General features: G+C 32.4%; 3 protein-coding genes across 5 annotated transcripts in view; 2 read left to right on the forward strand and 1 right to left on the reverse strand.

The window, feature by feature from the left end:
- The first annotated feature begins 102 nt into the window (after positions 1-102).
- Positions 103-2,356, forward strand: LOC108754107. 3 transcript variants are annotated; one of them, XR_001939692.1, is made up of 5 exons: positions 103-378; positions 662-1,041; positions 1,261-1,359; positions 1,582-1,831; positions 2,151-2,356. XR_001939692.1 is itself a non-coding variant. In XM_018496165.1 (5 exons), the coding sequence occupies exons 2-4, from the start codon at positions 790-792 to the stop codon at positions 1,753-1,755; spliced, it is 525 nt and encodes a 174-aa protein (XP_018351667.1). In that variant the 5' UTR covers positions 103-378; positions 662-789; the 3' UTR covers positions 1,756-1,800; positions 2,151-2,354. The 3 variants fall into 3 exon arrangements, 2 of the variants coding, with proteins under 2 accessions (XP_018351667.1, XP_018351666.1); XM_018496165.1 differs by having other exon boundaries at positions 1,582-1,800; positions 2,151-2,354; XM_018496164.1 differs by lacking the exon at positions 2,151-2,356 and having other exon boundaries at positions 1,582-1,847.
- Positions 2,357-2,676: 320 nt separating this feature from the next.
- Positions 2,677-3,892, forward strand: LOC108754110. Its single transcript, XM_018496172.1, has 4 exons — positions 2,677-2,990; positions 3,096-3,194; positions 3,383-3,537; positions 3,671-3,892. Exons 1-4 carry the CDS (start codon positions 2,757-2,759, stop codon positions 3,831-3,833), a joined length of 651 nt encoding a protein of 216 aa, XP_018351674.1. The 5' UTR covers positions 2,677-2,756; the 3' UTR covers positions 3,834-3,892.
- A 4,764-nt stretch (positions 3,893-8,656) lies between these two features.
- LOC108754120 (neural-cadherin-like) overlaps positions 8,657-11,030 on the reverse strand; it is a 67,862-nt gene continuing 65,488 nt past the window's right edge. The window contains exons 22-24 of the mRNA XM_018496196.1: positions 10,551-10,766; positions 10,308-10,463; positions 8,657-9,908 (exon numbers count right to left, since the gene is read on the reverse strand). Coding sequence (XP_018351698.1) covers positions 9,799-9,908; positions 10,308-10,463; positions 10,551-10,766 — 482 coding nt within the window. The 3' untranslated portion in view covers positions 8,657-9,798. The remainder of the gene's footprint in view (positions 9,909-10,307; positions 10,464-10,550; positions 10,767-11,030) is intronic.

Raw genomic sequence — 11,030 nt, forward strand, 5'->3', positions numbered from 1 at the left:
TTTAATTTAATTATTAATTATTAATTTAAAAATATTAAAAAATTTTTGTAAAAAATTAAATTTTCTGCGAAACAGATGCATGAATGTCTTGATGTTTGCAGCGTAACTGGATAATTTTATAACCTAAGCATTCGATTGTGTGGACATTGAGATAATAGTGCAATTATAAATTAAGAGTTTGAGCGAGAATACTCTGTATTGACATTTAGTGCTGATGAAAAAAATCAGCGAAGATATAATATATCAAATATTCATGCATGTCACTGATGTTAAAAATGAAATATTAATCAAAAATCGCCGCATTTAATCTTATCAAAAACTGCATAACTTTGTAAAGTCATGCAGTTTTTTTTTACAACACTGTTCTCACGATGCGAGGTTTGTTATAATAAAATAATTCAGTAATGTGAGACAAATTATAACATCTAATATCTTGAAAGACAATCTGTAATGATACCGTTTATCTTGTTCACTTATTTGATATTAATTAATGCATGTTAGAATATTTCTTTCTTTTATAATGGACTACAATAAGTAAATTGGACTACAATAAGCAAATTAATTAAATATAGAAATTTTGAAGTAAAAATGGAAATTAATTTTTTTTAAAACAGGCTTTTTAATTATTTAAATATATTTCTCTTAAAAGTATTTTTTTTAGGTTTAGTTGATCAATCTTACGATTTTGATCTGAAATCGTAGTGAAGAAAATCATTACGGAACAAGAGCACGCAAACGAAATTTTTTTAGAAGGCTTTCTTGAAAAAGATTGTTGTGTGTTAGCGTAAGATGGAAACTGTGAAATACTATGCGAATTTTATAGATCCTCACTGGATTACCGTAGTAGCAACTGGTTTATATACTCATTTGCGACAAATCTGCATAATTGGTCTCTGTTTTGAGGAGGAGAACGCTTTGCCTTTTGATCCGTCATATGCGTCAGTATTATTTGTGTTCTCAGTTTTGTGCTTATTAGCAGAATACAGATTATGGCCTATAACTCTTAAAGAACCACCAATCCAGCTATTATACATTTACGAAGTGAGTTTTGAAGTCATTATTTACAGATTTTTTTTAAATCGATTTTAATATAATATTTTCATATAATATCTTTTCGGCTAAGTAATACAGATGCATAAAGTTATTGAATTAAGATAATTATTGAATAAGAATTTTTTTTATTTTAATTTTTTTAATAATTGATATGGGTAATATCAAATTGAACATTACTATTGATTCGTAATTGATTTTACTGTGTAGATGTTAATAGCTGCATTGAGCACAAATTTAGCAATCCAAATGATATGGATACCAATGATGCATGCAATTTTCTGTCTCACTCAAGAATCTAGTAAGTGGGTATGTATATATAGCATTTACTGAATGAAAATATAATGCGCTATTATTATATTTTTAATTCATTTTATTTTGTTTAATTTTTTAACTCAGGTTTTTTTAAAAGTGAAAAATTATTACTGATAAATTTTGTTCATAAAATTATATGAAATTTTTGCCATGCGAGAAACGGAATTTTCGGTAGATAAAAGTTTTGAATTTTGAAACATTCTCGTTATATTTTAGTTGTTATGGTTGAATAGTAATATGGGCTATTCTTGGTTAACTTTCTTTGCGGATTACATGGCTAGAGATTATGCAGCCACGTACATGGCATTTTGCATGTCATTATTGTCGTTTGTGTGGATGCTAGACGCCACCGAATCACTGGACGCGTTTTTGGATACATGGAGCAAGTAGTGAATTCTGAAAACTTCAAATTTTATCCACAAAATTGTCCGTCATGTAATAAAATTACAAAGCAGTTTATCAACTCGTAAATATATACAGTCCCTAATATAGAGAAATTTCAAATTTAATTTCGTTAAATTCAACAAAATGTAAATCTTTATGATATGAATTTATTTTATTGTAATCCTTCACACACACACACACATCACAGAATATTTTATTTTATTTAAATGATTTTTATTTTTTAAATATTATAGTTATGAACTTCGAAATGTTTGTTAAATGTTGAAGTATTTTAATTTAATGTCCTTACATAAAATCATAATTAATATAATCTTCAATTATATTCTAACAATATAACTTAATTATAATCTAACAATAATTCCTTTTTTGCTTTTCACAAGACGTGTACTATTCACGAATGCAAGACATCCCAAACGCAAAAAGGTTACTTTCAGCAATCCTGAAGTGACTCAATCATTCTTTTATAAGTTCTGTCAGATGCGTCCTTTTACCACAAATTTTAGAAATCATAATTTTTTGTAATCTGCTATATTTTGACTGTATATGTCCTTATGTTTAATAAATATCTAGTAATATTTTATAAAATTATTATTGCGTTAATCATCCGCGTTGCATTATATAAATATTTACAAAAATATAAATTTTTTTTATTTTACTGATTTAACTTTGTAAAGAAATGAAATTTATTAAAAAATTATACTGCGAATTTAAAGTATTGTTTCATGAGTTTATTATTTCGTAAATCTATCGCATTATATCAATGTTTTTTTGGACAAATATATCTACATATTAAACACAAACTTACATTTTGATAAAGTTATTTTAAAAAACTGTTCATGTTTAATCTTATAAACTAGAAATTATTAAATGTTATTAAACTAACTTCATTGTAAATGTCAAGCTTTTTCTCTTTTTTCATAATTGGCGATAATCTATGAATCAAATCTGAATGGCTAAATTGCGATTATTCAGTATTGCTATCAAAAATGACACGATTATCATGTACGATATGGGCATTAGTGCTCAACAGTTTAAAAATACCAATTTTTCAAACATGTTTCGCTAACGCTTTGGAAGACGAATTTGGTTATCCTCTGATATCAAGTCCATCAACTACTTCTTTTTTAATTGCTACAAGTGTCTACATTATCATCGTCAATTCCACATTATTTCCAAAATCTTTCCGAGAACCGAAACCTATTTTTATGTGTTTATATGAGGTTAGTGTATAGCTGTATAGTTTATTATTTGAAAACTAACAGCTTTTTTTCTTTTGTATTTTTCTATTATCTTTTCTCTTTTTTCCTCTTTATTTTTGGTTGCAGTTTTTAGTAACCGCATTCTTCCTAGAATTTGCAATTGCATGCATATGGACGCCAATAGACGTAGTCATCTTAAGCACACTGCCAAAGAAAATTTGTCCTGTAACGCAATAATTTATTAATTAATCTATTTTAATTTTAATATTATAATAGCATATTCAAATCATTTTAATAAATAACTATTTTATGTCAATATATTTATATTTACTGGAAATTAATGTAAACATTTAAATTATTATATATTAAAATTATGTTGACATTTAATACTTACTGAAAACTAATGCGAGCAGATACTCAATCGATTAAAATTGGGAAATGTAGCTGAAATGTTTTCAGTATTTGGTACGATTAAATTATTCACGACAATTCTCATAAATGGAATAGCAACAATGGTTTTTCTGATTACTCTTCACGTTACAAGAGCTGTCAATTTCAAAGATCTAACGTGAGTTTATAATTATTACGTCTTATTACTGATATATTTTTGTAATAATAGTAAAATACAAATTATTTATTTAAAAAATGACTAAATGAAGCTGATACAAATTTTATTTATTGTAACTTAATCGAAAATTCAGGGATAATGGAGTAATGTATTTCCTGTTGCATATGGGTACTAAATTTTGGCAACGTATGTGGAGCGAGTTTTCAGAAGTTAAGAAAAACAAGGAAGATAGATATCGTTACATCAAACGTAGAAACAGCCGTAGCAAGAATCGCGCGGACAATCGCCGAAGATAGCATTTTAAACGTGCTGAAGATCAAAAATTTGTGATTAGAAGGAATTAGACTTATTTCAGATTCTGTTTATGATTACTTGTAAAAAATTTGAATATTTTTTCGTTGGTGTTTTGACAAATGATTGATGTATAGGATCCAGAATATAATTTAATTAAGAAATGAAACATACGCCTTTGTCATCTAATCGACGGTTTTATGAAAAAGAAGGCATTTATTTCGTTCGAACTGAAGTGTAAAGTACAAATGGTATAGATAATATAGTGGTAATAATATAATAATTATAATCGTTAATAAATATCAATTCAATTAATAATACGGTGTGTCCCAGTATACTGCGGATTATTAGTATTATTATTATTATATATACGGTAATTGTACTAACGGGATGTGTTCAGTGGCAGCGTTACATTATGTAATAATATGTATATCTTACAGTGATCTTTCTTTCCGTCGACCGACAGATAAAGTCGTCTTTATAATAAATCCATCTTATTCTACGATCGTTAACTGTATTTTGCTGCGAAAGAATATTGATCCACGACATTAAAAAGAACACCTCTTTTAAATTTATTAAATTTCTCTAAATTGCGAAAGTAGATAATTTTTTAAGATTCGCGTCTTGACTCTTTTTATTCTTTTGCATCGCAATATATTTTCTAATAAGAAAATTTTTACTCGATTTCTTCTATATATATCGAGAGTATTGTTTTCAAATATACATTCTGTATTTTTTTGTACGTATAATGAGCAGGAAAAGTAGACTTTAATATTATATACTTTTTGTTTAATTTTAATAAATTGTATAGTTTTAATTTAATCTACGTATTATTTAATAATCTACGTAATACTTAAAAACACTGATCTTTTACAATAAGTAAAACTAGTTGTTTATAGAGTCAGTGCTAATAAGAAAAAGCTGGCTTGTCGAAAACGAGAGGTGTTCTTTATTGTCTTTCTTAAGACGCAAAGTGAAGTGAGCTTTGTCGTTTTCTCTCTTCGTCCTTTTTTTCTGTCTTTTATCTCTTTATTTGAAATGAATAGAATTCAGTTGTATTAATTATGTACGAGTTTGCTCGCGCTCGGCCCTATAGTACCCCGCTTATAAAGTGTACTTTTGTGCACGATTAGGCAGTGCTCAGAAAAAGTTGGAGAGGGATATGTAGGGGAGGGATGAGCATATTTTTATTCTGCCGGAGATATATCGAAGAGCGATCTCCAGTTGCGATAAAATGTACTGTAAAATGAGATCTTTTTTAAAAGATTGCGTAAGTACGTACTTAGATGGTAAATCCCCGTTTTACAAATGGAATATTCGAACTTATTTGCCTTCGATTAGAACGCCAATTTTTGGAATTAACATGCACGAACTAAGCAAGCGTATAGACTAATCTAATTTAACGACGACGAATGACTTTGAGCCGAATTTTTTAATATTAAAAACATTATAAAATTGCATTGGAATGGATTTAAGGAACGTATCGTTACTTTAATTTTTTTTTGTTCGAACAGTCGTGTGTTCTTTTTTCCATTTAAATTGTTTACCTGTCCGAACATTCTTCGAGTTTCGTAATTCGCGTGTCTTTTCGTAAATATTTAAATATAAGTACAATTAAAGTCAGTCAATCGCAAATGAAATCATCCGTGAGCATTTTCTTTCGTTTTGAGCGATAGTTTCGTGGACCGTTTTCCGATTTGCTCATTAACGTTTTAGATTTCATGCAAATATTGAAACCGATGTAATTACATAATGAGATTTTTAACATTGTCACTATAAAAAAAAAAAACATTTTGTTTTTGTAAATAGTAATCTTGTCTAAGTTTGTTAAATTAATTTGAACAGATTATTTTTATGTCTATCGGAGTATAAGTTTATTAAAAATATACTCAAGCAGATTATTTAAAAGATGTAAGGAAATTTTAAAAGAATCGCGAGATATTTAAAAGAAATATTGATCTTTCAAGTCTGTTTTAGATATCTGTTTTAAATATCTTAAATACTTTTCCAAGCTTTATGTAAGATATCGGTTCAAGATATCGGTTTCAATCTCTGCAGTCTTTCAACTTTAGGTTTCGCTTCTGTTATACATTTTCCAGTCAACGCGTTTTAAACGCATATACGTGTATCGCTTCTCAAAGCTTCTAAAACGATCGAGGTGCACGGGTCGAGCGAATGGAAGAGTCTTCGAGCTTCGTCGATGTACGCGATCGACGGATTTTTTTATCAAGTCTATATAATCAAGAGTGCAAACTTGATCAATACGTCAATTCAAGTATACAGTAGTTGAATTCAATTTCACATAATTTTTAATTTATGATATTTAACGATAGGAAAATTTTTCCGTGAACAAGTTAATCGAACCCCATTATCTTAAAAATAATAAAAATAAATGTTTTAATTGTACTTAAATTAGAGAGACGATATTTTTTACGCTTAAAATAAATGAACGATCGATCGCACCCCCATCGACGTGTATACTCGCATAATTAGGCTGCCTGTCTGTTTTATTTTTTTTTTTTTTTTGCCACTGCACACACGCGACGCGCGCTCGCGCGCTACTCAATACAGTTACTTAACGATAATTCTTTCGTCCTCCAATAACCCCATTCAAATACTGTCTCTGCTTAGAATCTACTTGACGGGATAGAGTCGATGATGGGAATGTCTGGAGAAACTAAGGGACCTAGGATGAACGACAGGATTCGATGAACTGGACGTGCGGGCACCGAGAAAGTATGATTTTTTAAAGATAAAGTTCTTACCTGTACGGCCACGAAATGTAGCCTTAAAATCAACCAGATTTTTATGAAATATAAACAAAACTCTGTTTCTCGAATATATACGCTACTTCCTTGAGAGAGATTCTGAAATAAATTTTTTTTTTTAATTTTGAAGAAAGATGCGTATTTTTTCTTTCTATATCAGACATTTTTCTTAATCAAACATAGTTCAATTAAATTAAATATGAAATTAAACAGTAAACACACTATGTAAGTTCAAAACAATGGACAATTAAAGATCTCAGAACAACAGCGCATCTATTGCTACCGAACTTATTGCTCGAGGTAGGATTATTGCTGTCCCATAACGCGTTGGTCAAATTACGTCGGACATTCGTTGTAATTCGAAAAAGAAATTTATTTCTACCGTTGAAAATTCCGTGAGCTTCCCGTAAGCTGCTTGATAATTTAGTACGGCTTAAGAGATCCAATTTATTGGATAACTGTCGCGTTGTGATGAGTATTGTCGCCACAATGTTGCGCTACAAAAAGCTATTATCGCAAATGTGTGTAGCGTGCGAAACAAATCCCTAAGAAATATCGCAGCTTTCGTGAATATTCTTCGGGCATCTTTTAAGACTTTTGCTTGGGTCATCGGCGCTCGGTGCTCGCAGTCTTTGAGGAACGACGATAGTACGCGGGGACGTGTACTGTTGTAGATATACGCAACTTAATATCACAAATTCGTTGAAAAACCATACGCAAACACGATCATTGGTAGGACAATTATACGGCGATGCGCAGTGACGCAAATACTGCGCGCGCCGGCACACTCATACACATGTTAATTACAATATTCGTACAAGTGCTTACGACGTATTCCTAACGCCTTCTCCCTTCGGCCTCCCTCCCTCTCTCTCTTCCTCTAACCAGTAAATTGACTATTAATATTCCCGTTGAGAATTTTACAGATTCAGTCAGGGCTCGGTGCGTGGAAAGTTTTCCTTTCGCGAAAGGCGCGATGATATAATCGCACATGCACGAGACGTCGAGAGGCATCGAAGAGTTCGTCGAATCTCATTTCGCATAAATGAGATCTCTAAATTAATTCTCCTTGATTAAATCTACGGTTTAATTAATTGCGATTAATGATAATTTTTTCTACATCAAATGTCTCGATTCCCCTTATTTAATTCACGCGTTTGATCTAGTTTAGAAATTATATCAACTTTATTTTCATCTAATTCTTTATAGCTTTTTAACACAATCTTTTTTACATAAAGTTGAACGATACTTTTAGGACTTCCTATTTGCTTCAAAGAAGCTACATTTACGGGTTATCTCCGTGTCTTGATATATCATTAAATTCTAATGTTAAACATTGCATTTATTTTACCAGAATAAAAAACAACCTGATGATATTGATTTAATGATGTATCAAGACATGAAGATAAGCAGCTTCTTTAAAGTTTAACCTTTTCGTTTGCGAATATTTTGCAGACACTCTTTTGAGCAAAAAGAATTTCTCAGTGATTCACCAAAAACTCGTAGAAATTTCTGATAAATATTAAACGGAAATTCTGCACTATTAATGCATAACTGTTATGTAAACTCTGTTAGTACCTTAGTTCAGAAAAGAGATAAGGAAAAGAAAAGATAAATAAATTCTACGTGGAAATGATGCATCAACGAACCATTCGGGATGACTAGAATGGAATCCTGCTACATTTTTCTCTTTTTTTTCCCTCGACTTCTCGTGCACACGTACTCGATACATTTCATGCACGGTTATGCTTTTCACGCTCCGATCTCCTTTCGAGAGATGACGTAAAATAAATATTAAAACTATATCAAGATATATCAACGGTGAGCATATTTTAGCGAATGCGAATTTCATCTCTCTCTGTGTTGTCTGTATGTTCGTACGTGTTCTCTGTATGTATAATATATATTTGTATTTATATTTATATATATATATTTATATTTGTATTTATATTTAGACTTTATGTCCGCTATACCGTAATTATAATAATTACACTGCGCGCGAGCGGTAACTCTTTGCTTTATCCTTTCACGGATTTCCTCTGTTAATCACTTTCCTTATTCATTTCGTCGTGCGCCTCTATATAAATCCATATTTATAATATATTTATATAATATATTATAATATTTAATAATGTAATGCTATCGGTAATGAGGATGGCGGTGACGATGACGATGACGACAATGAGCCGATGTCGCGACAACTAACGGTACCTTAACGATAATTCCTATTATGGCAGACTATCTACGGTAAGATCACGTCCGTCATGAACGAGGGTGCGTGTTATTTTCGAAAACTTCTCCGCATTCAGGACAACGAAATGTGTACTGTTTGTCGAGGTTACGTCCCACGGGACGTCGTGCAGAAAAACGGAGAAACGAAGAGTTTCGCGTGACGAAGGAAACGAAGGACCGTCGCCGAGACGACGAATCATGCCGCCTTTGAACAGTATCGTCGGTATCGTGTTAACGTATATATGTGTGTATGTATATGCGTATGTTTGAATGTGTGTGAATGCCCTTGATTAATCAGTTACAACACATCTAACACGTTCGTCCAATTCGCGACATTAATTAAATGAACGAATCCCGGTTGCACGAGGACGACACGTCGATCTAAGATCCGACACTTGACGACAACGACGCGATATTATACCTACACGTATATATATATATATATATGTATATATAGGTGTATGCATGGGATGAATTTACCGATGGTGACCGATGAGCGGGATCGAGATGACGGGATAGGGTTCACATTAGAAAAAGTCTTGTCGCGTGTCTTTGGATATTTCACTACGTATAACGTACTATACAGTTAAATATATGTTGCGACTCCTCCACCTTCTCTCGTTTACCACCTTTCTACGTGTACCTTCGCGCTATTGCAACGTTCCTTAATGCACCTTTGACCTCTCGAGTACGTGTGTGTCTGTGTGTGTTGCGTCACGTGTAATTAGTACTTTCACTAGTCGCACAACTACGAGGAAGTTGTCCCTCGTTGTTCGTCGGGGATTTATCACTCTCGGCGAAGGAAGCTGCCGTGCTCTCTTTCTCCTTCGAGATCCTCCGAATGTTCGTCATGATGATCCCTGTCATCCGACGTGACGGACCGGGTCGTCTCACGAGCACTCATTCGGATGATGTGGATCACGTTACTCGGTGCAATGTCATGTAGAGACTCGGCTGTATACTTGGCTGATTATTCTTCTTCTTCGCTCTCCTCGGCGGGACCATACATGTCGGCCAGCTTGTCGAATCTCGGGCCCCAAGCGCCTAAATACTCGTACTCGTGTTGCTCATCATCCGTACCTGGGATTAGGAAAAATTCAAACTCAATAGCTTATTTATTAATATGAATAATATGTCACACAGGATAAAAAAAATGTGTGTTAAAATTTGTGTCCCAAAAACGGTCCACCCAAATTTTTCTGTTAATTTAACATAAATTTAATATATTAAGAAATTACACTATATATGTAAAAAATTACACAAAAAATATTAATGCAAAATATTTTTTACCATGTAACAAAAAATATATCAATATTATTTATTAAATGCGATTAATATTTCATATTATAATGACGGAGTAAATTCTTGCAAAAATAATTTTTTTTTTATTTGGAAATTTTGAAGAGATGTTAATGTGTTGTACTTTATTGCAATGTAAAATAGTTAGATTTTATTTATTCGAAAATTTTTATTACGTACCGGAGGCTAATGATTCCAGAGAACCCGCGGTGCTTCCGCCACCTTCATACGCGTAATTCCGTAAATCGTCGAAGGGTGGTGCGTTTGGGTCACTGTCAGCCCTCTTCTTGTGATCCTCGATGAAGACGCCGACGTTCGGTTCCGGTCCAAGCGGATCTGAAAATAACGTTTCAATTATTCAATTATTCTTACACTCTCTTACGGAATTATCCCGTTACATTGCAATAAAAAAATATAACGTACAGGCTACTTTACACGGAGGCAGCTTGCCGCCCATTTCCGGTATCGGACCACCGATCGGGATCTGCAGAGGCGTGATATCGAACGCGGTCATGTCGTCCTCTCCGCCACCCTCGTCGTCATAATTGATAATATTTTCCCTCACGTCGTCATCCGGGCCAGGATATTTTATGTGTGCCTCTCGTCTTCTGTTGTAGACGACGAATACCAACACGAGAACTGAAATTTTGATATTTAAAAAATTAATTCGCATTGTTCGTATTGAACAAAATTGTTATCAATTATATTAAAGTAATACTTTTCTGCTGAGAATTCAAGCAAGTGTAAGATGTGACAAAACCCATAGCAACAACTGTGTTGATATTGCAATAAAGCTGGTATCAATCTTATCACTCGGAACACACATTATTCTTGAAACGAAAGCTCATATTGATAAAGTTTTGTGATCGATCTCAAATATCTTGTTTCTGATTAGCAAAGCGC

This window comes from Trachymyrmex septentrionalis, unplaced genomic scaffold (assembly GCF_001594115.1).
Source record: "Trachymyrmex septentrionalis isolate Tsep2-gDNA-1 unplaced genomic scaffold, Tsep1.0 scaffold76, whole genome shotgun sequence".
Lineage (NCBI taxonomy): Eukaryota > Metazoa > Arthropoda > Insecta > Hymenoptera > Formicidae > Trachymyrmex > Trachymyrmex septentrionalis.